The sequence below is a fragment of the Gigantopelta aegis genome, chromosome 2 (genome assembly GCF_016097555.1).
Source record: "Gigantopelta aegis isolate Gae_Host chromosome 2, Gae_host_genome, whole genome shotgun sequence".
Lineage (NCBI taxonomy): Eukaryota > Metazoa > Mollusca > Gastropoda > Neomphalida > Peltospiridae > Gigantopelta > Gigantopelta aegis.
In genome coordinates this window covers 30,699,308-30,724,997 of record NC_054700.1, presented here as the reverse complement: position 1 = coordinate 30,724,997, position 25,690 = coordinate 30,699,308, and the positions used below count along the sequence as shown (strand labels likewise).

The 25,690-nt window shown below is 39.9% G+C and overlaps 1 protein-coding gene across 1 annotated transcript; it reads right to left on the bottom strand.

Moving 5' to 3' along the window:
* Positions 1-1,733: 1,733 nt before the first annotated feature.
* Positions 1,734-24,483, bottom strand: LOC121377687 (collagen alpha-1(XXVII) chain-like). The gene is made up of 11 exons (XM_041505771.1): positions 24,364-24,483; positions 23,711-23,764; positions 18,616-18,893; positions 14,520-14,742; positions 13,449-13,573; positions 12,836-13,034; positions 12,068-12,298; positions 10,926-11,048; positions 8,793-8,915; positions 4,189-4,305; positions 1,734-2,469 (listed from the first exon to the last, which is right to left on the bottom strand). The coding sequence occupies exons 2-11, from the start codon at positions 23,754-23,756 to the stop codon at positions 2,210-2,212; spliced, it is 1,725 nt and encodes a 574-aa protein (XP_041361705.1). The 5' UTR covers positions 23,757-23,764; positions 24,364-24,483; the 3' UTR covers positions 1,734-2,209.
* Positions 24,484-25,690: the final 1,207 nt, after the last annotated feature.

Here is a 25,690-nt window from a genome sequence, read left to right as displayed (position 1 = left end):
TATGTACTACCATGTTAAAATTAGCTCCACTATTACGTGTGGATCTAACAGCAGCCCGTTGGGAGCTCATGTCCAGTTGACCTTTCATTCGACCAATCAAAACCTTACTTGCAAAATCATGCCAGTGATTTGAAAAGAATTTGAAAACATTCGGGATTATGCCGAGGGTATACAAAATGATTCGGGTGAATTACGAAGTATGCCGAAAACTAATTTCAATATAAAATTTGTTTCAACACAAAAAAACAAAACCGTGATGGTATAGCCATAAAATCTGTTTATACTAGTATACAATCCAGAATTTATTACTGCACTTTCCCCCCCGTTTTTTCAATGTTGAAATAGACCAACAAGGTCGCCTATTGCATAAATAGTCTCGCCCGATATTTTTAGAATTTGTATGCTCCTGAATAACGCTATAAAAGGCGAAGTGTAATTGGTCGATATTTAAATTGTTATTTATAGATGAAATGTCACCTGGACAAATGTGCATTATGATCTCACACTATCGAGCATTCTCTTCATAAACACGTCAGTGGGCACATTGAGCAATTTCCCATTCCAGTCAGTGCTCCACAACTGGTGTAACAAAGGTCGTGGTATGTACTAGCCTGTCTGTAGGATGGTGCATATAAAAAAGATCCCTTGCTGTTAACCGAAGACTAGCCCATGAAGTGGAGACAGCGGGTTTCCTCTCTCATATCCCTGTGATCCTTAACCATATAAGTCAGATGCCATTTAACTATAAATAAAATGTGTTAAGTGCGTCGTTAAATAAAGTAAAGTTTGTTTTATTAACGACACCACTAGAGCACATTGATTTTTGATCTTATTATCGGCTATTGAACGTCAAACATATGGTCATTTGGACACTTTTTTTTAAAAGAGAAAACCTGCCATCGCCACATAGGCTACTCTTATGACAGGCAGCAAGGGATCTTTTATTTGCACTTCCCACAGACAGGATAGCACAAACCATGGCATTTGTTGAACCAGTTATGGATCACTGGTCGGTGCAAGTGGTTTACACCTACCCATTGAGCCTTGCGGAGCACTCACTCAGGGTTTGGAGTCGATATCTGGATTAAAAATCCCATGCCTCGACTGGGATCCGAACCCAGTACCTACCAGCCTGTAGACCGATGGCCTAACCACGACGCTGGTCGTTAAATAAAACCTTCCTTCTTGATAAACGTGTTGTATACTACTATCCAGCATTTGCTGGGGTCTTTGTAAAACCATGCATTGGTGTTCGATGGATGACGCATCGAACTAAGTCATGCCTTGTACTCAAACCACATGCATTGTGTTCGATGGATGACGCATCGCATTGTGTTCGATGGATGACACATCAAACTAAGTCATTGCATGTACTCAAACCACATGCATTGTGTTCGATGGATGACGCATCGAACTAAGTAATGCCTTGTACTCTGATCATACATGTGGGACATCTAAACTCCAGAGTTTTCTTGGTCACCTGTTGTATACATTTAAGATGTGTACAAATTGTTTATCATGTTAGGTATATATATATATATCCCTAGCGAAAGTTATTAAGTTATAATAATGCACATTGAAGTGTTCTACAAAGTTATTGAAACAGTAACTATTGGTATAGCTGGATCTAATGGTCTAATTACTTAAGTTACCATTCATACACAAAACAAAAACACTAATAAAATTAATGTTTTAATGGATTTTTATATATACAGCATTGATGATTCAAATGAAACATTTTCAGAAAAATATATATATATATATATATATATCTATAGACAAAAACTGTAGCACTATTACAAATATTTAAATACAATCATGTACAAAGAAATGTCATAAAAATATTTTGATTAGCTTAATTCATTTGGTCTCAAAATAATTTCTATTTGTTTAAAATTAAATTTTTCCATTTTTCTGAAAAGCAATGAAAATGAGTTAGGCAGTTATGCTATGAGGTTGACAATGTTCTCTAAAAGTTCCATGATTATGTGAAAATATAATTTCCTTAATTTAATATTTTACTTTACAGAAATAAGTTAATAATTATTCCAAAACAATTTTACTTATTTAATTCAATTCTGTACTAGAACTGAAAGTGAAAAAAAATTTCTCAAAACAGAAGTTTACTATTTAATATCCCACAATGGAATGAAACGTTAATTATCTTAGAAAATAATTTTCCTCTTTATCTTTAGCCAACAGAAGGACATCAATAATAATGAACATCTGGTAGTCTGGAGCTCATCTTCTGTGACCGGTCTTCCCAGCCTCCTTCGGAATACTGGTGTCGACTGGCGTCATCACGGTAATACTTGTCTCCTCTCTTCTTGCCACGGCGGACGAACAGACAGACGAGAATGACGAGGATGATGAGGGTGAGAAGGATGAGCCAGACGATGAAGCCAATGACGGTGTTGCGACTCACGAGACCGAGGCCAGTCTCACACTGAACTTTGGCAGACGCGACAGCTGAAGAGAGAGAAATATATATGTGAGTTAATTTATCTAGGACCGGATCTCACACTGAACCTAGGCAGATGCGACAGCTGGAGAGATAGAAATATAACTGAGTTCATTTATCTTGGACCGGATCTCTCAGTGAACCTAGGCAGACGCGACAGCTGGAGAGAGAAATAATATTATAACTGAGTTAATTTATCTAGGACCGGATCTCTCGGTGAACCAGAGCAGACATGACAGCTGGAGAGAGAAATATATATGTACTAATAGAATCTATCACTGTTGTGCATGGTGTGTAAATAGGCAATTCCAACCTGAGGAACAAAATATTTTTTGAGGACAGAACCAAGGCCTTTTAAAAAAACTTTCAACTGAAATGAACTTTTGTATATACCTTTATAAACATTTTGTCCCGAGGGTTGGAACTGCCTTATCTTCACCTCACAACAGTGACCATTTCTTTTTTTTGCCCATTTAATTACAGCAACAAAACATTAATTTTGTGAGCTACGTCATACTGTTCGATTCATCAAACATTTCACCAATAAACTCATTTAATACTGTGCAGAAAAACAGTCCACATCATGCAACACAAAAAATGTAACATGACCATAAATTTAAAATTTAAAATATTGATTCGTTTAAATATTTTTAAAACAATGATCCTACGTGAAATGGTAACTTGTGGAATAAGCAATTCAACAGAATTCTGAAAAAGATGAGTTGTGACATCAAGTATATTTAGAAATGGTCTAGAATTTGGTGGCTAGACAGATTTATCTAGTATCATGCAAAAGCTGCCTAATTCAGTCCAGGGGATAAGCAATATGTATACACATACCATAGTTAATGCTTTTAAAGCTCGATCTCTCACACCTAATAATAAACCACCAAGAAACAAAACAATAAAATGTTACAAGTTGAACTAGAATTCTGTCTCACCTACAATAAAGTTATTTGGTGTGTCTGATGGTTGGATCCAGGGATATCAATTTCAAATTATGTTAAAACAAACTACAATGCTTCAACTAAAAAAACATAACTTCAGTTAAAAAAATTTAAATGAAATTTTTATTTAATTTATTATTATTTTTTTTTTAAACCCCGGATTATGTCCATGTGTGACAGACAGACAGACAGAGAAATATGTTATAACGGTTTTCAACTTTGTTCTCTTTAAAAATATAGTTTTACCGAGAACAAGTTTGTATTAATTACTGTGATTAAAGTGACAGATCCTAGTTATAAACACTATGACATACTTTCACTATTAAAGCCGTTTTTGATCATTTAAATAGGAAGTACTTACATTTTATTATTTAGAATATTCATTTCGGTACACCTGAAGTGATTCTGGTCATCCAGATTTTTGTAATACCACAAAATGCATTTTTCATAATTCTAACAATGCACGTACGTCTGAGAAGTAATGGTTATGGAAACGAGCTTTAGTTATTTTTAGATGTGATTTCTCCAAGTTTAACACCACATAGTTTAGCTTCTCTCTCTTATAACCTTATCCTAATGTGTTGCAGGTTTGAATATTACCCAACTTCATGGGCTGATACTAGGGTCTGCACCTATGTTAAGATACAGATTGGTCTGATTACATGGCAGGAAAGAAAGCACCATAAAAAGTACAAGTACAGCTTGTGATGGTAGCCAGTGTGAGAATATGTACATCAATCTATCACTGCATCTATACCAGCTCAGTGTCTGGTTTCTCACCTGCCGACTGTGACCCAATAGGGTTTCCCTTCACGATACAGTACATGCCGCCATGTGTGTTCACACAGTTCTGTTGTTCAGTGCAGTCCCCGTTGTTCACATTACACTCATTAACATCTGAAACAGTTCATTTACATACATGTACCAGCTGGGGTTGTTACAACACGAAACGTTCATTTATATACATGTACCAGCTGGGGTTGTTACAACACCAAACAGTTCATTTATTTATATACATGTACCAGCTGGGGTTGTTACAATACCAAACAGTTCACTTATATAGTTCACTTATATACTGGGGTTGTTACAAAATCAAACAGTTCATTTATATACATGTACCAGCTGGGGTTGTTACAGTGGTTATGTAATATTTAACGCATTAAGTCAGGAATTAAGTCTTAGAACTTAAGAAACAGATAAACCTGATTTTTGCGCAATGTTCTACCATAATATCCATCCCAGTAACCCAGCAATAAGTATATATTATTTTAGAAAACAAAATACACCACTATTGTCAAAATGTCAAAATAACTACCATGTTTTGTCCATGCATTAACCTACTTATATGACAAGCAGAGTGTTTTCTTAGTTAATTTGTCTATACTTTCAGTGGCCTCCACCTGTGATTCCTGATTGGCAGGTGTATATTTGGTCGGTAGACAAGCCATTAATTACTGCCATCTAAACACAAAATTACATGCCAAAAGTATTTATTTTTTAATATCACAGGGTATTGGGAAATACCTGCCACCCCTAAAATGGTAATGGGCATTATCAGCTGTCATGCTTCATTATTGTAAATCATTCTGTAAAACTCTTGATTAAGTAGACTTTCCCCATCTAAAATCACAGAGCTGATAAATTAAGTAGTTCCAAAGTAAAGAACATTCTTACACACCCGTTGGTGAGAACCCCATGCATTATTTTTGGTTACACATGGTTGTTAGCACATGTATGTGTGTAAACAATTTCAAGATATGTCTGGCTGCTCCTAGGTGATGACAAAGGTCACCAATGCCACACATCCAATCAAAAACTACACGATGGAAATAGATTAGACTGTATGTATAGTTAACCTGACATTCATGTGTCTTGATGCATAAGTTAGCTACAAGTGCAATGGCTGTAAATAACTTAGCCGAAAAAGATGTTAAAATTTGCTTAAAATCTGGTTTTTGAGGATATGTAAGAAATAGAATAATACCGGTACATTCATGTCCGTTAGATACCATTTATCTCACAACTTGTTTTAAAACGTATCAAACTTGCTTTTCCTCATTAGATACATTTTAAAACAACTTCTGGTGAGATAAATGTTATCTAACGGCCACTCATGTATTTATGTTATTGTTACTGCAGATAAATGTATATTATATTGTTATTTTTGCTCTGCCCATATTCGGGTGTTATGCAAATAAATTATTTTTATTCTTGTATTGTGAGATAAATGTTATCTAATGGCCACTCATGTATTATTATCTATTTATCACTTGGGTATCATTGAGAGGTAATTTTTACTCCAACATACCCTACAAATAGGCCTAATAGTATGCATTTTTTCTTTGGATTTTTAAAGAGAAAAATACTATACCCCATTTTGTTCTATTAATGATACTTGAAATATATTTAAATAGTTTATTATATTATCAAGTCACTGATGTTTTACAGGTCAGGTTGATCAAAGCGAAGCGCTTTGTCGTAAATTAGTGTTTGTTTACAATGTGCATACAGGAGTTGGTCGGATCAGACGTCACTTCGTCCCAAGCGAGAGTACTAGAGGAATTGAAAACAAAAGAAAATGGCTTCCCCCAGTTAGTAGGAATAATCACTTTTTTTTTTATTAACTCTAAAATTACGTGTTTATCATTTCTTAAAGTGTCAGTATGTATTGGTGTTCCGGGTATGCATCTTTCCAACACATAAGTCTCATATTTGAGTATACTTCCCCTTTAATTGGAATGTGTGTTTAATTAAGTTGTATCAGTTGTTCATCTCATACCATATACTCTTGGTTTAAACAATATGTATTTCACAAAAACAATGGATTGGCAAACAGGCCATATACTCTTAGAACTTGAGGGAGAGATGAGGTGTGAGCAAGTGCCTCCCCATTTCAGGACAACAAGATTTGCTGATGCCATACTCTTAAGAACTTGAGGGAGAGATGATGGGCAATGAGATTTGCCTCCCCATTTCAGGACAACAAGATTTGGTGATGCCATGCTCTTATAACTTGAGGGAGAGATGAGGGGTGAGCGTGTGCCTCCCCATTTCAGGACTACAAGATTTGGTGATGTCATGCTCTTAGAACTTGAGGGAGAGATGAGGGGTGAGCGTGTGCCTCCCCATTTCAGGACTACAAGATTTGGTGATGTCATGCTCTTAGAACTTGAGGGAGAGATGAGGGGTGAGCGTGTGCCTCCCCATTTCAGGACTACAAGATTTGGTGATGTCATGCTCTTATAACTTGAGGGAGAGATGAGGGGTGAGCGTGTGCCTCCCCATTTCAAGATTTGGTGATTCAGGACTACAAGATTTGGTGATGTCATGCTCTTAGAACTTGAGGGAGAGATGAGGGGTGAGCGTGTGCCTCCCCATTTCAGGACTACAAGATTTGGTGATGTCATGCTCTTATAACTTGAGGGAGAGATGAGGGGTGAGCGTGTGCCTCCCCATTTCAGGACTACAAGATTTGGTGATGTCATGCTCTTAGAACTTGAGGGAGAGATGAGGGGTGAGCGTGTGCCTCCCCATTTTCAAGATTTGGTGACATGCTCTTATAACTTGAGGGAGAGATGAGGGGTGAGCATGTGCCTCCCCATTTCAGGTGATTTGGTGATGCCATGCTCTTAGAACTTGAGGGAGAGATGAGGGGTGAGCGTGTGCCTCCCCATTTCAGGACTACAAGATTTGGTGATGCCATGCTCTTAGAACTTGAGGGAGAGATGAGGGGTGAGCGTGTGCCTCCCCATTTCAGGACTACAAGATTTGGTGATGTCATGCTCTTAGAACTTGAGGGAGAGATGAGGGGTGAGCGTGTGCCTCCCCATTTCAGGACTACAAGATTTGGTGATGCTCTTAGAACTTGAGGGAGAGATGAGGGGTGAGCGTGTGCCTCCCCATTTCAGGACTACAAGATTTGGTGATGTCATGCTCTTAGAACTTGAGGGAGAGATGAGGGGTGAGCATGTGCCTCCCCATTTCAGGACTACAAGATTTGGTGATGTCATGCTCTTAGAACTTGAGGGAGAGATGAGGGGTGAGCGTGTGCCTCCCCATTTCAGGACTACAAGATTTGGTGATGTCATGCTCTTAGAACTTGAGGGAGAGATGAGGGGTGAGCGTGTGCCTCCCCATTTCAGGACTACAAGATTTGGTGATGTCATGCTCTTAGAACTTGAGGGAGAGATGAGGGGTGAGCGTGTGCCTCCCCATTTCAGGACTACAAGATTTGGTGATGTCATGCTCTTATTTGGTGAACTTGAGGGAGAGATGAGGGGTGAGCGTGTGCCTCCCCATTTCAGGACTACAAGATTTGGTGATGTCATGCTCTTAGAACTTGAGGGAGAGATGAGGGGTGAGCGTGTGCCTCCCCATTTCAGGACTACAAGATTTGGTGATGTCATGCTCTTAGAACTTGAGGGGAGAGATGAGCGGGCCTCCCCATTTCAGGAGATTTGGTGTGTGCCTCTTGAGGGAGAGATGAGGGGTGAGCGTGTGCCTCCCCATTTCAGGACTACAAGATTTGGTGATGTCATGCTCTTAGAACTTGAGGGAGAGATGATGGGGTGAGCGTGTGCCTCCCCATTTCAGGACTACAAGATTTGGTGATGTCATGCTCTTAGAACTTGAGGGAGAGATGAGGGGTGAGCGTGTGCCTCCCCATTTCAGGACTACAAGATTTGGTGATGTCATGCTCTTAGAACTTGAGGGAGAGATGAGGGGTGAGCGTGTGCCTCCCCATTTCAGGACTACAAGATTTGGTGATGTCATGCTCTTAGAACTTGAGGGAGAGATGAGGGGTGAGCGTGTGCCTCCCCATTTCAGGACTACAAGATTTGGTGATGTCATGCTCTTAGAACTTGAGGGAGAGATGAGGGGTGAGCGTGTGCCTCCCCATTTCAGGACTATAAGATTTGGTGATGTCATGCTCTTAGAACTTGAGGGAGAGATGAGGGGTGAGCGTGTGCCTCCCCATTTCAGGACTACAAGATTTGGTGATGTCATGCTCTTATAACTTGAGGGAGAGATGAGGGGTGAGCGTGTGCCTCCCCATTTCAGGACAACAAGATTTGCTTCTACAATACAGTGGACTAAACTCAATGAAGGAATTTACTGGTGCACAGAGAGAGCCAGTTTAGATTTCTTCCAAGTTATCCTCACTAAGCAGGACTGATTACGCTGATTTACACACAAATTAACCTGCATTATACACTAACACCAGTTTGTACAGGTTTGTACACTGCATGTTTAGAAAACCTCCAAAAACAGTTTAAACATTTAATTCAAATATTAATTATATCTTTTCTAAAACTCAGCCCCACCCCCCGCCATATCCCGACTTATATTACCCTCCATATAAGCCCTGCATGCTAAACACTTACCCAGACATGACCTTCTGTCCGGTCCTAGTTTGTATCCCGCGTCACAGCTACACTCAAAGAGGCCAAGAGTGTTGTAGCACATGTGTTGACAGCCGCCATTGTGTTGTGTGCATTCATCAGTGTCTGCAGAACAGATTATGTTAATTAACTATACAATGACAGTAACACTTGTACAGGCCTGCGGGCAGCGTTCGGACACTAGTGTGGACAGCAATCGGTGTCTGTAGAATAAATAAGTGTGCTACCAAGGCAACATGCCCACACAATTAAGATACATCACGCCACACCCCGATTGGCCAATACTAGTGACCAATCAGCTAACAGATAGCCCCCCTACCAACCAGTGACCGAGCCTTTCTTTGTATACATGTTCACGTCTGCGCATCTTTTGTGCACTATTATTATGATTATCATGTATGTCGGAACCATGCTTATCACAGCAACATCACGGGAGAGTCGTTATAACATGTTCTAGCATCAAATCCACAAGCTTCTGATATAACGAACCAGATAACAATGGCAAGTTAAAATAAAAGTAAAAGCTATCTCACACATGCTCTCTATACTCTGCTCTTTGCACAGCAATGCGTGCAGTGTATCTCGTCTGTCTTGTGCGGTGTGTGTCTCGTCAGTCTTGTGCGGTGTGTGTCTCGTCAGTCTTGTGCGGTGTCTCTCTCGTCAGTCTTGTGCGGTGTCTCTCTCGTCTGTCTTGTGCTGTATGTGTCTCGTCAGTCTTGTGTGGTATGTGTCTCTCATTGGCCTTGTGTGGTGTCTCTCTCGTCTGTCTTGTGCGGTGTGTGTCTCGTCCGTCTTGTGCGGTGTGTGTCTCGTCCGTCTTGTGCGGTGTGTGTCTCGTCCGTATTGTGTGGTGTGTCTCGTTTGTATTATGTGGTGTGTCTCGTTTGTATTATGTGGTGTGTCTCGTTTGTATTATGTGGTGTGTCTCGTCTGTCTTGTGCGATTGTGTGTGTCTCTCGTCTGTCTTTATACAGTATGTGTCTCTCTCATCTGTCTTATGTATAATAAACATGACAGACTAGTTATTACTCATTTCGAAACTTTTGAGTGGGCAGGAATACTTTTGAGTGGGCAGGAATCAAACCTACCAAAAAATGGTTACCATATAATGCTTTCATATTATGGAAATAAATCTCATGCAATTGCCAAAATACTGGACTCAAACCTAATAAACATGGTTCAAGTATTAGTTTTTCTCAGTGAAGTCTAGCACTTTTTTTAAACAAAACATACACAAGGGTGAAAAGCCTTCAATTGTAGCTAGCTAGGTTAGCATAATTCCCCCTCTCCTTGTATTTTTTTAATCCAATGGAAGGTTTTTTTTTCTTCTTTTAGGTATGTTGATTATGTACGATCAGGGACTTTTAAAACAATAAGTACAACCTAAACATTAGTAACGACCAACAATTACACACCATGCATAAACTGTGTGGGCGAAACATAGGCACGTTTATTTTAGTCCTGGCCTAAATATGTGGTAAAAAATTTGAAATCAATCGTTTGGGGCTGAATTCTGCCAGAATGAGTTTGACGAATGGTGGGTCATAAGTGGTCGAATAAACAGTTTTTACTAAATAGCGGATGGGTACCACTCACACAGGGTGCCGTGCACCCTATAAATATGAAAACCCATTCGGAAGTGAGTATATATGAGGTAAAAACTGCAATACAAGACTGCACTTAAAACTGAGTAAATTTCTATGAAAGTCTGACTTTATCTGCAAATGTACACGATAAACGTAAATAAAAAATTTCAGTTCAACATCTTGAGGCATCACTAAAAACAAAATGTCTGGAAAACTACATGTGAACAGACCGACGGATGGACAAACGGAACCTATAGTGCCCTCCATAAAGATTACTTACCCACACAGGTTGTGCTGTCATGGAGGAGGTGGTATCTTGTGACCCTTCATAAAGATGACTTACCACACAGGCTGTGCTGTCATGGAGGAGGTGGTATCCTGTGACCCTCCATAAAGATGACTTACCACACAGGTTGTGCTGTCATGGAGGAGGTGGTATCCTGTGACCCTCCATAAAGATGACTTACCACACAGGTTGTGCTGTCATGGAGGAGGTGGTATCCTGTGACCCTCCATAAAGATGACTTACCCACACAAGTTGTGTTGTCATCGAGGAGGTGGTATCCCACGAGACACTCGCACCTGTAGCTGCCCAGTGTGTTCACACAGTAGTGGTTACAGCCATGGCTGCTGCCAGAGCACTCATCCTGGTCTGTTCAAAATGTAGAAAACATGTTTCAGTTTCAGATCAAAGATATTTGTTTAATAAACACAAGGATGGCAGAACTATTTATAACATACAATTTGTATTGTGTTGTCATGGTGTTAAAAGTCTCAAACAGTTAGTAAAGTTAAGTTTGTTTTGTTTAAACACACCACTAGAGCACATATATTTATTAATCATCAGCTATTGAATGTAAAACATTTGGTACTTTTGACAGTCTTAGAAGGAAAACTGCTATATGTTTTTCATTAGTAGAAAGGGATCTTTTATATACACCATCCCACAGACAGGATACCACATACCAAGGCCTTAAATATACCAGTCGTGGTGCACAGGCTGCAACGAGAAATAGCCCAATGGGCCCACCGACAGGGATTGATCCCAGACTGGCCATGCATCAAGCGAGTGCTTTACCACTGGGCTACGTCCTGCCCAAAAAAGAAGGAAATGTTTTATTTAACGACGCACTCAACACATTTATTTACGGTTATATGGCGTCAGACATATGGTTACAGACCACACACATTTTTGAGAGGAAACCCGCTGTCGCCACTACATGGGCTACTCTTCCGATTAGCAGCAAGGGATCTTTTATTTGCGTTTCCCACAGACAGGATAGCACAAACCATGGCCTTTGTTGAACCAGTTATGGATCACTGGTCGGCGCAAGTGGTTTACACCTACCCATTGAGCCTTGCGGAGCACTCACTCAAGGTTTGGAGTCGGTATCTGGATTAAAAATCCCATGCCTCGACTGGGATCCGAACCCAGTACCTACCAGCCTGTAGACCGATGGCCTGCCACGATGCCACCGAGGCTGGTCGCGTCCTGCCCAAATGCCTAGAACATGAAATAGCCCAATCATAGACAGACTGCGCATCAAGCGAGCACTATACCACTGGGCTACATTGCGCCCTACATCAGAATAGAGCTCTTTTCCCTAGACCCTTCTGGTACTGGTTTATCTACAGCATCTCACCTAGTACATGTATTCTAATAAATCTTACCAGTGAATGGAGGTCCTGTTTGTCCCATGGGACCGGTCATCCCATATGGTCCTGTATGACCGGTCATTCCCACTGGACCTTGTCCACCTCCTGATCCGGTCACTCCAGGCAAACCTGTTGCTCCAAATGGACCCCGAACTCCAGTCACCCCTGCATCTCCCCTGGGGCCCATCTGTCCAGTTACACCAGGCAGACCACTTGATCCCTTCAATCCTTGATTACCCTTCTGTCCTACAAAAAGTAATTTATTATGTTTTAGTTCAAGATATACAGGAAAATATAATTAATAACATTTCATCCTGTATTTCAATGATTTGCAGATGAGACCTTTATCAAAGATTTGACCTGGCCTACTTTTAAAATCTGCACACCTAAGGGGTCCCACCAAACTCCATTTCTCATCTCTAGAGATATCTGGACCCGTAAAGGGGCCCGACAAACTCAAGACTTATCAATAATGCTTTATTTCTCACCCCCTGGGGCCATCAGGACTCTTATATCGTCCAAACAAATTCAAACTATCAATGCTTCAATATTCTCACCTCTAGGGCCATCTGAACTCCTACAAGACTATAAATAATGCTTTATTTCTCACCATCTAGGGCCATCTGAACTCCTACAAGACTATAAATAATGCTTTATTTCTCACCATCTAGGGCCATCTGGACCCCTACAAGACTATCAACAATGCTTCATTTCTTACCTAGAGCTGTTTCCATCTGGATATCTAAAGGATCCTGACAAACTCCCTAATGTTTAAATTCTCACCTCTAGGGCCATATAGCCCCACACCTCCCTTCAGACCCTTAGGGCCAGCAGGACCAGTGACCCCTGCAGGACCCTGTTCTCCCTTGTGACCAGGTAGCCCAGTGCTTCCAACACTGCCTTGTTGACCCTTCAGCCCCTTCGGTCCTGTAATTCCAGTCACACCCTTCACTCCTCTGTCCCCTTTAGGCCCTGTGGTACCCTGAAAAAGTTAAAGTTTATTTTTTTGTTGAACGACACCACTAGAGCACATTTATTTATTAATCAATGGCTGTTGGATGTCAAACATACATGTATGGTCATTTTGACAGAGGAAACCTACTATGTTTCCATTAGTAGCAGAGAATCTTTTATATGCACTATCCCACAGACAGGATAGCACATACCATGGCCTTTGATATACCAGTCGTGCATCAGGCGTACACTTTATGTGGTATCCTACAACGCGTGAGAAATAATGTTTGCAGGCCCATAGGAACTGGGGGAGTGGGGGTACATATTTTGTCTTACTCTACATAAATAAAGATAAAATCTGACTTGTTCCCTCAACCCACTAGAGATTGTTCTCCCCCCAACACTTCGGATATTGTTTGAAAGATTGACTAAGACGACAAACCTTGGATCCCTGTGGCCCAGTCTGACCTGTCACTCCCCGAGGACCTGCAACTCCAGTAGCTCCTGTCACACCTGGGTTACCTGGCACACCTGTGATACTCACCACACCTGATGAAATGACGTCACCTGTAATCAATATATAATCATTTAGTTAAAGAACACCTGAAGATACATCATCACCTGTAATCAAAATATAATTAAAAAACACCTGAAGATACATAATCACCTGTAATCAACATCTAGTTAAAAACACCTGTAATCACCTGTAATCAACATCTAGTCATCTAGTTAAAGAACACCTACTTTCATACACAAAATACCTGACCAATTTTATTTACAAAGTTATTTATATATAAATAATTATGTATAAATTTACTGTATATATAGCAGGCTATAACTAATCCTTGTTTATGTATTAATTCTTTTCTTGTATCCTGTATACAACTACCAATCTGACCAACTTGAGGATCAGTGGAGTACACTATATATTTAATTACCTTGTTTGTGAAATGTAGTAAGAACAGTCTTAGAGACACTATATATTTAATTACCTTGTTTGTGAAATGTAGTAAGAACAGTCTTAGAGACACTATATATTTTATTACCTTGTTTGTGAAATGTAGTAAGAACAGACTTAGAGACACTATATATTTAATTACATACCGACACTTTAAAGTAGAACTCAAGTCAAATATGAGCCTTGTGTGTTGAAAAGATGCATACCCGGACCACCAACACATACCGACACTTTAAAGTAGAACTCAAGTCAAATATGAGCCTTATGTGTTAAAAGACCACCAACACATACAGACACTTTAAGAAATGTAAAATGCGTAATTTTAGAATTAATAAAAAACGTGATTATTCCTGCTACTTTTTACTCTTAGCGTTTTGAAGACCAATGTTACAAACATCTACTTGCATGGATCTGAATGTAGTGATTTCAATTTCCAGGAATATTATAGGCATCAAATTCCGAGACTGGCACGATTTCATTGATGGAAATTGGATGTCCATGTTGCCGTAATTTATATATAAAAAAATAATACCCATATTTAAATGCTTCACTCACGTGGTGCTATTAGTGCTGAAATGCCTAATGCCTGAGGAAATATAATTTTCTGGAAGTTGATCGTTTCATTGACCACTGGCAGCTGAGTGAACTGGGCGAGCCTCACTTGGTACTGCTCCGCACTGTCGGCCTTCCACTGGATACACATGTAGTCCTCCTCATTCAGCAAGCCAAGCCGGTCCCCCAACTCGGTCCCTATCTGCTCACCAATTGGTAATATATACTGAAAAATAACACAAGCAAACAAACAATTAATTAAAGAATAAAAAAAGGAAGGAAAGAAATGTTTTATTTAACAATCGATGCACTCGACACATTTTATGTACGGTTATATGGTTATAATGAATGAATGAAAGAAAGAAATGTTTTATTTAACGACGCACTCAACACATTTTATTTACGGTTATATGGCGTCAGACATATGGTTAAGGACCACACAGTCGGTATTTGGATTAAAAACCCCATGCCTCGACTGGGATCCGAACCCAGTACCTACCAGTCTGTATACCGATGGCCTGCCACGACGCCACCGAGGCCGGTTATAATGAATGAATGAATGAATGAATGAATGAATGCGTTAATGACACCCCAGCTGGAAAATTAAATCAGATACTGTGTGTCATACCAACATAAATACACCAATGAAGTCAACTTCAATATAAAAGTTCACAAGTTAAGACACAGTCTAAAGAGCTGTGCAAAACTACCAATATCACAGGTAGATAAAATTAAGTTAGAATAAATTCTTTGACAAAATAATCTTTTCTAGTTTTGCTGTAGATGATTGTATTCCACCAACATCAACTCACACCAGTACAGAGCTCACTCTCAGACAGGGGTTCCTTTTTCAGAATAAATTAATGTGTCAAATATGTAAAAAAGAAGAGTCATTCTATTAAGGTCTCCTGTTTGTCCTGTCTGGAACACAGTTTATTGCAAATAATATTAAAATTTCTGAAGACTGTATAGATACCAAAAGCCGACTATATACAGCACTGGGCTTAGGAATACTAATTACTAAATTTTAAACAAGTATGAAAAACTGGTTTAGTTTTGAAGTGATTTGCAATAAACAGAGGATATATATTTCAGAGAGAAAGAAAAAAAAAGAGAGATATGAAATGATGCAGTAAAGGTTTTGATGAAACCAGCACATCGAAAACTGCATGAAGACCAACTCTGTAGATAACATCAGAGGCAGATCTAAGGCTAGATCTGCCTAGATAGTTACAATTTTATTATATACTCTTCAAAAGAAGAAACGCAAAACCACATTGTCGTAACATTTGGAGAATTGATTTCATTATTGAATGGCGAGTCCGATAATTACCAAATGTTGCAGGATTGTTCACAATTCACTCTAGTCCATTGTGAGTAAGTGATAGGACACACCACCAAGGTCAAGGTCATCTGGAGTCAATACCGGGTGTGGCCTCCGCGTGTGTTGACAACTGCCTGGCACCGCCTGCCCATTGAAGCAACCAGAGTACGGATGACGTCCCGGGGGATGGTGGCCCACTCGACCTGCAAGGCTGCTGCCAGCTCGGGCAGGGTCTGGGGCTGTGGTTGTCGCTGTCGGAGGCGTCGGTCCAACTCGTCCCATAGATTCTCAATTGGGTTCAAATCCGGTGATATCGATGGCCAAGGAAGGACATTAATGTTGTTGTTCTGTAGGAAAGCCGTTGTGAGACGTGCTGTGTGAGGCCTGGCGTTGTCATGTTGGAACACTGCGTTGGCGTTGGCCATAACTGGAACGATGCGTGGCCAGAGGATCTGGTCAATGTAGCCCTGTGCATTCAGGTTGCCCTGCACGTGGACCAGGTCAGTTCTGCCAGTGTGTGAGATGGCTGCCCACACCATGACACTACCCCCGCTGAATCTGTCCACTTCCTGCACGCAGTTTGCCGCATAACGTTCACCACGACGCCTATACACGCGACATCTTCCATCATGACGTCGGAGCAGAAATCGGGACTCGTCACTGAACCACACCTGTCTCCATCGCAGTTGAGGCCATTGTCGATGAATCTGGCACCACTGCAGTCGGAGTCGACGGTGTTGTGGTGTTAAGATGACACCTCGAACTGGACGTCTGGCACGAATTCCTACCTCACGTAGGCGGTTCCGTACGGTCTGGTCGGATATCCTGCGCAAACCTGGTATTGCTGCGGCTGTGGAGGTGGCAGTAGTCAATCGTTCCCGAAGGTGGCATACCCGGATGTAGCAGTCCTGCCCGGGGGTAGTGACCCGTGGTCGACCGGATCTAGGGAGGTCACGTGTTGATCCATGTTGCTGGTAACGGTCCCACAGTCTGGAGATGGTGCTTGGGGACACATGGAATGCCCTGGCAACGGCCGTTCTGGATTCGCCTGCGTCTAGTCGGCCGATGGCATTGTTTCTCTGCGGTTCACTGAGACGTGGCATGTCCTGGATTGTCAACTGTCGGCCAGATACAGAGGCCAGGCAAGCGAACACCCTGCACTTTTATACTGTCGGTGTTCATGTTGCACGTGCAGACAACGCACGTGCAGTGGTGACATGGTTTGCATGTGGCTGCGTTTTTGCGAATATTCACATTTTGGAACTTTATTGTACAGTAGCTGCGTTTTATCGAATGTAACCGTGGGAATGTGTTTGGGACATGCAATGACCTTATATTCACAAAGCATGAACCGGTAGGAAACATAAAATCGGAGTTATAACCCATTTGTACCCTTTTGCGTTTCTTTTTTTGAAGAGTATATATTAATTTTCATTTTTTACTATCCCCCTCCAAACCTCCCCCAAAATTCCTTTGGCATTCCACCTCATGTCACTAGGGCCCCCCATAATGGATTTTCTGGATCCGCCACAGAACATGTCAGCCTTCCTTCTTTTGGAACGAATGAATGGATTTTAAAGTTTGTTAATGACACCACAAGAGCACATCAATTTATTAATCATCTGCTATTGGATGTCAAACATTTGGTAATTTGATATATATATATATATATATATATAGTCTTAGAGAGGAATCCCGCTACATTTTTCATTAGTATAGCAAGGAATCTTTTATATCCACAATCCCACAGACAGGACAGCACATATAACAGCCTTTGATATATCTGTTGTGGTACACTGGCTGGAACGAGAAATAGCCAAATGGGCCCACCAATGGGGATCGATCGCAAACTGACTACGCATCAAGTGTGCGCTTTACCACGGGGCTACATCCTGCCCTGGAATGAATGAATGAATGCATGCATGTTTAACGACACCCCCAGCACGAAAAATATCCTCTTTTTGGAAGCAAATTAATATATATTAGTGTTCCTCCATTCGCTAGTATCTCCACTACTTAATCAGGGCTAATATGCATCTTAACATATGACAACTAACAGTCGAAAGGACCTAGATTGGGGGGGGGGGGGGGGGGGGGGGGGGGGTCATGCTAAAAACAATGTTTACAGAGCAATATTATGCTTTTCATATAGGTATCCAGACAAAATGTAGAATCAACCGTCTGCAGGGTTTATATTACTGCCCACCTCCCTGTCCACATCATGCCATGCCACTGCACCTTGGTGCCAGTGAACAGGACATTGTATTCAGTCGTAATAAAAGTAAACTAAAGTTTGTTTTATTTAACGACACCACCAGAGCACATTGATTTTTTTATCTTATAATCGGCTATTGGATGTCAAACATATGGTCATTTTGACACTGTTTTTTAGAGGAAACCCGCTGTTGCCACATAGGCTACTCTTTTATGACAGGCAGAAAGGGATCTTTTATTTGCACTTCCCACAGGCAGGATAGCACAAATCATGGCCTTTGTTGAATCAGTTATGGATCACTGGTCTGTACAAGTGGTTTACACCTACCCATTGAGCCTTGCGGAGCACTCACTCAGGGTTTGGAGTTGGTATCTGAATTAAAAATCTCATGCCTCGACTGGGATCCAAAGCCAGTACCTACCAGCCTGTAGACCGATGGCCTAACCACGACGCCACCGAGGCAGGTCAGTCCCAATAATTCAGTCCTTCAAAAATTCAAGTTGATCAGTTAGTGCAAATTGATTATAAAGGATAAAATTTCACCTGATTGTCAATACTACCTTTATAATACCCAGAAAGTTTGCTACTGGAGCTGGGACAATCTTTTCTCCAACTAGGCGATATTCTTCATTCTGACTATTGGCAGCTCTGTAAATCTGGAAGCGGAATGGTGCAGATTCGCCCGAAATAGAATTTATGGCAGCACTGAATTCTGTGACCTTGCCCCTTGGTAGAGAAATTCCATCAATGAGAAATATTTTTCTCGAATTTGTGTCTGTAGGATCACGTACAGCTTCAGTTAGAGGAATACCCCTTATTTCACTGACAGCTTTGGCAGCTACAATGTAATAAAATAAATATTTTTTAATGACCTGCAATAATTAGCACACCCCAGCATGTTGGTTAGCCTGCAGTTATTTGAATTCTGCACTGCTATAGGTGTACGGGCTCCCATATTTGCATGAGGCAGACTCAATTTTGCATGATTAAATGAAAATGTCAAAATCTGGATAATAATAATTTATTCATATTAGCATAACTGGGCAATTCCATGGTCAGGTAAACCAATACGTCATTTTTAAAACTTCATTCCAGTGAGACAAAGTTTGGTATAATTTTTTAATTTCCACTTCTGCTGACTGACTGTAAAATGTTACTGTGATGCAATATTAAGTTTTATATGGTTGATTAAAAAAAATGTAAAACCAATTAATGAATATAATGCTACTGTGGTTCTGTTATAGTGTTATATATTAAAGCCAATCATTGGTGTGTGTGTGTGTGTGGGGGGGGGGGTGGCAAAGGGGGGGGGATATGCCTCTCCTCTTTGTAGCAGCAACGATGTTTTTTTTATATATTTATACATTTATTTATATATACATGTGTGCTCCTCCCCCCCCCACTTTTTGGCACCTTTCTACATTCGTGCCAAGTATTGATATTTATGCAATGCCAGCATGATATTAGCACTTATATAACAAGAGCCAATTATGACCATCAGTTTGAATTTTTTATCCATATAATTGGATTAAAGGGGAAATTATAAAAAAAAAAGTGCAATAGGCAGCTTCTCGCCAAAACTATTATGTTTTAAAATGTAAAAATTATACATGCAACGGACTGTTCAGATCTACCCTATAGGAACAGGACAATACTTTCAAGATGTCCTCACACATCATAGATTTAAACATAACCTTAGATGGCATTTCTTTGGTTTCTCTCCAATTCAAGCAATCGGTTATCAGCATTTTGATAATCTTAATCGTGAAGACACACCAAAAGGCCGTCTTAATAATAAGTCACATGACCAAAATTACTTCGACACAATTGGCCAGACATAATCGCCTAGAGCTGTACGAATGACGTCAAAACAACTTGTGCGAACACGCAATGACGCTTGACCCACCCATAAAGTAATGAACCTATGAAATGCCGTCTAAAATCGGTTAGAAGGCTTAAGACATTTCTTCAGAAATAAGAACAGGCTTTGCTTCGCTCTGCCCATTCTTATTTCTGAAGAAACATCTTAATGCCTTCTAACCTATACATGTGTGGTTGAAAAATTGAAGTTTGTGTGCATACGTCAGGACACCATGCATATTTTTAAGTTTACACCTAAAGTAACATAATGATCGAATAAAGTTTATATATAACAATGGTGCCCTAGTGGCTCTTACAATGTATAACAATAAAAAGTTGCACAACATTTTGCACATTTATGTAATGTTTGGCTGAAGTGTATGAAATGTATGACGTCCGACACCACAGAATTGCCCAACTGCTAAACAGCTATATATAGGATGGCGCACAAATCACAACACAATTTTACATGGATTACTAATATTGTGGGTAATATTGTAGAAATACATGGTGAAAAGGTTTGAGGCAAGCTCATTGTGTCTCATTAATATATCTTTTTTGTTCGAATTTGAGGATTTGCTCCAGACATTTGGGGGGGGGGGGGGGAAGGAAGACGACTAGTTGCCCTTCCTCCCCTTCGCCTTGTCTCATACACTTATGGGCAACTGGAACGCTTGGTCTTGAGAATGACTGAATGAATTGAGGAAAGGAAAGAAATCTTGGTGCTCAGGCTTTAAACTACTCAATATGTGTCATTTTTTTCAGCCTAATTGTTTTGGCTTCGTACCCTGTAAATATTACAGGTCTTACCCTTACAGTATTTCATTTCAAATCCATATTTCATACAATACTACAATTTTTTTAATTACAAGGTTTTCTTCAAACAGTCAGGTGCGCTTTAGTAATTCTCAAACAAAACATTTTCAATAGCAATTTTGCATGGGAATTTTCCAGCATTCTGTAAATGGAAACGACATGTATGTAACCCAGTTTGTTATTGTATGGAGATGCCAAATGACATTATTGTAATACTGAAGTCATTCAAATTAAATATTACCACAGCTATATTATTACAATGCTTCTCCACATCAAAATAAAAATGGATCTACTTGTCAAAACAGTTCCATGCAAATTCTATATTGATCAGAAAATGCTGTTTACAGGTCAGTAGGCCTACTTTTTTTATAATTATTTTACAAAATATTAAGTTTAAGTTTCAAAAAATGAAATAAATAAAAGAACACCATTTATCAAATATATCATGACAAAAAACTATCATGGGATATGTTATATTTATTGTGCATGAAGACAAAACAAGGGTACGAAAAGTGACCTGTCAATTTTAAAATGGATGAAACTGTCTAGAGAATAAAAGGTAAGAATTTGTTATTTAACACCACATGTAGCCTGCACATGGTTATTTATGGTTATATGGATTTGGAGATATGACCAAGAACCACCAGCTGCCACCAGTCCATGGGGTACACTTTTTGCAGTCCTTGGCTTTTGAAAAACCATGGCGAGTGAAAAATAACACCTCAAATTGCTTAGGCGAGTGAAAAATCGCACCCATCAAAATGCTATGGCGAGTGAAAACCAAGCATTATTAATTTATTAAGTATCTGGTACGTGTAAATGTACAGAACTATGTTGCAAAACTGAACCAATAAACCAATAATGTTTTCTTCTAATTTTATGTTATTTGGTTCATTAGTATAGTCTGATTTCTTTTCCCTTTCAGGAATAAGGTTATTTATAAATTTCAGGAACAGTGCTATAGAAATATTATTGAAGACCATTTTATTTTTTAATTACAATATGTACTATTCAGATATTTTGATGTAGTGTACGGGGCACATTAATTAAGTCAATACTTTTCTTAACATGCACAGCGCGTTATTATTTCGAGTTCTCAAATTATTATCTTGACCTCTCAACTTGTTATGTTCAGCAATTGACTTATGTCAAACTCAGCTGATTAACTTGAGCTCTAAACTTATTATCTCAAGCTATTGATGGATTCCCAGTCTGGAGCTCCACGCGGTGAGACGTGTTTGTTTCGCTTGTGCACACTGCACGTGCTTTCGTTTGCTCGACTTGGGGGTCCTTCATTTCGTTGTTTTTGTCAGCGAAATGAAGTTTTGTACTGGGATGTATGCGGCCATTGGAACTGATTGAATGCTGGAACGCTTCTCGTTTCGACAGCCTGCAACACCAGGTTGGATTCTTTTTAAGCGAGATTCCTTGCCTCCACGTCATTTCTCCGTCTGACTGTCGACTTTTTTTTTTTTTCGTGACTCGTATGACGGCCATTCTGCAGAACGCCACGGTTATTCGCGTTTAGTCTCTACATGTCCGAGCCAGTCCTAGCAGCACTGGAAGATTGACCACCCCACTCTAAGAAGAAATAGGAAGCCCGGTCGATCCCTACTAATTTTCTAGACTTTACCTTGCTTTATAGTGATACCATCTCGTATCCTCCGGAGACGGGCCCATCCGCACCACTATACCAACCCATGACGACTGGACTATACCCTAGTTTGATACTCTCTCTCGTTCAGACGGATCCGGCTTCTCAAGATCTGTATTTCAGCACAGCACTACACCTTCAACGTCTATCGACTGTCAATCTAGGGGTTTTCTTGACGGGATGCAACCCATCTCGTCCCTTTAAGCTGTGCACCCAAACGGCCTTAACGAAGCCACTCGCATGGACATATCGATCGGACTTTAAACTTAGATCTGCGTTCAAAATTTTATGTCGAAATTACTTTTTTTTTTTTTTTTATATTATTAAATAGTCTGATCCTCTCTTCTTTCTCTTATTTAATTTTGGACTGTCCTTCTAAAATGCTCCAAATTATATAAATATTCGGCCGAGCAGTCAATTCTTTTTTATTTTTGGCTTGTAACCTTTTTATTATTTTTTTATTTATTCTATTAACTTTTTTACTAATTGCTATTTTCAAAATTCTGCCCATTTTCAACCCCCTCCATCCTGAGCCAGGCCACCGATCTTATCGGAGGTCGGAACTCGGGATGGGCGTGTTCGAAACCCTAGTGGTATATGGGCACGTTAAACTAGTTATCATCATCAGCACTCGACATTAACTAGTCAACATGTATGCCTTTCTTTTGCAATCATCTTTTTGGCTGTAGGCCTACTGTACTGATGCATAAGTCGACCCCTCAAGATATTAAGTCTAGCAATCTACAAAAAAGTCGAACATTCAATATTATAAGATGAGTTTCAGATAAATCACACACTCAAGATAATAAATTGAGTGCTTGAGATAATAAGTAATGCGCTCGACATAATATGCCGACATTTCAAGAGTTAAGCACTCAACAAAACAAGTCCAGATTTCAAGATATAAGTCGAAGTTCAATATCTTTAAAAGTAAGAAAAAATGTTGTATCCTAAATATACCACCATATTATTTATTTTACGGTGTTTTTTTTATATTATATGAAAAGGCCTTAGTACATTTTAAATTACTGGTGTTTAACATAATTAGTTATTTTGACACTGTATGGCCGAACGTTCATTTCTGTGACAATGGGATTAAATTATAATCGTAACCATTTTTAATTAAATTTATATACACAGTCATCGGCTGTTACAGTCGAAGTCATATAGCCGCTCCAATTCAATTCGATTGTTGCCTGTTAGGCAAACACGTTTGTCTATTTCAACATTAAAAAAACATGGGGGGGGTGGGGGTGGGGGGGAGTGGAGTAATAAACTCTGGATTGTGTACTAGAATAGATAGATTTGATCCCGTTGATACGAACCTGGCATTAGCAGCAGCCAGACAAGAGGACACAAGAAGATCATCATCAGGAAGTCTGAAATAAAACATGTAACACATTTTGCATCAGTAGCTAGGAATGTGCCAAAAAGTGGAGGGGGCACTCTTTATTATTTACACTTTTACACTATTATAAAGTAAATATAAAGCAAAATATCTGAAAAGTGTAGGTGGGGGGGGGGGCATATACTCCCTTGCCCCCCCCCCCCCCCATTTCCTATGCCAGTGTACATTGATCTTTTAGTCTAGTCCATAATATTTAACAACAATATGAGCAAATTAATCAATCACTGGCTATCAATTACATGTCTATAGGTACGAGTTCGACTCATACCACCCTTTCAATGGTCAGGGTAGTTTTAGGTATATGGTTTGGGTTAGTCTTTAGAGCCTTCGATATACAGGGGTACGGGTCGAACTCTTTCCCTTTCCCTAACCATAACAATAGAAAGGAAACGGTCAGATATTTTTCTGACACTTGTAGTCATTTCCATAGCATGAAAAAGGCGTTCCTGCACACGCACCTGTGAGAGATGTCATTAATAATTAAAGAGAGAAAAAACACCTACAAATATAATTTTATTTAGGAACTACAAATTTACAACTAACAGCCAACCTACTATTCAATAAACTTACCCTTTAGTTTCTTACACTGTGAAGGAAACGAGACGATTTTCGATCGCACTTTTGTACCTTAAACACACCACTGCAGCAAATCACTCCAAACTGTGTCATGGGTATGCGCGCTCACAACATGCACGTGCAAGTCATGACCTTGTGAAAAGAGTAACGCCCATGACTCAAAAGCGCATTGTCTTGATTCAAGCCATATTCAAGACTTTTAATCTGGAATAACACGGGAGGGGAGGGGAGGGGGCAAGGAGTACGGGGAGAGTGGGCGAGTTTTTTCTGAATTAAACGAGTATGTCCCAATCTGTATAACAGTTATTCACAATAGTATAGACTGCAAACGAATCACTACGCATTTTTACTTGGATTGCAACTAATATGGTGGGCACAATGATGGAAATACGTGGTGAGGATATTTCAGACCAGCTCCTGTTGCTCGAATATATCTAGGCCTATATGGTTTTTGCCCGAATTGAAACATTTACCCTAGCACTATGGGAGGCATTTGCCGCCCTGCCCCGTCTTGTACGCTTATGACAACCGTTTGTGTGTGTATGTATGTATGTATGTGTGTGCGTGCGTGCGTGCGTGCGTGCGTGTGAGTATGTATGTATGTATGTATATAATGTATGTATGTATGATTTTATAAAATTTAATACAGTAAAAATGGGCTAATTGGGTAAGGGCATGGCCCCCGTGAGCCCCCTCCGTCGCTACGCCACTGTGTAGGCCTACAAGTTATTATAATTAAACAATGCTGATCGCGGTATGACACTGGCAATTACCATTAAGTTCTTGAAATGTTCTCTAATATTTCGTATTTTAATCTGTTTCATGCCATATGTTATGCCCCGTTTTCTCGCAGGCACATTAAAGGTCCTAAGTTTGTAGCCATTGTTACATGTTTTCAACTAACACTATAATAACACAACATTTTTGGCGTCTAAAATTACATATTAAATACATTTACTTGTCTGTATTTGCGGTCGTGTGCTAATTAATGTTTGCAGTAGTCATTTTTCATTTTACTTTACAATAGACCTATATATCTTTTTCGTACGTAGGCCTACTACATTACTGGCATGTGAAATCCGATTGGGCTACCATTAGTACTAATTAGAACGACAGCAAGAGCCTCTGGTGTTATGCAAGAAAAGAAAACAAGAAAAGTACTATGCGATTTTTTTCACCAAAAAAGGCTCTATTAGTGAGAAACATCTTACAATGGAAGTAGATTCATGACAGTGCCTTTAAATGTAACGTGTCTAAATCTTTATGTATGAATTGTGGCCCGTTGAGGCGCCGTGATAAGTTATATAAACAAGTCCCAACC

Bases quoted from the DNA above. Each gene is read 5' to 3' on its own strand.
- LOC121377687 (XM_041505771.1), bottom strand. From the start codon at position 23,756: ATGATGATCTTCTTGTGTCCTCTTGTCTGGCTGCTGCTAATGCCAG. The intron at 11,049-12,067 runs GTAAGATTTATT...CATTTTGAACAG, and splicing joins AACAGGACCTCCATTCACTG to ACCAGGATGAGTGCTCTGGC. The intron at 2,470-4,188 runs GTGAGAAACCAG...CTCTCTCTTCAG, and splicing joins TATTGGGTCACAGTCGGCAG to CTGTCGCGTCTGCCAAAGTT.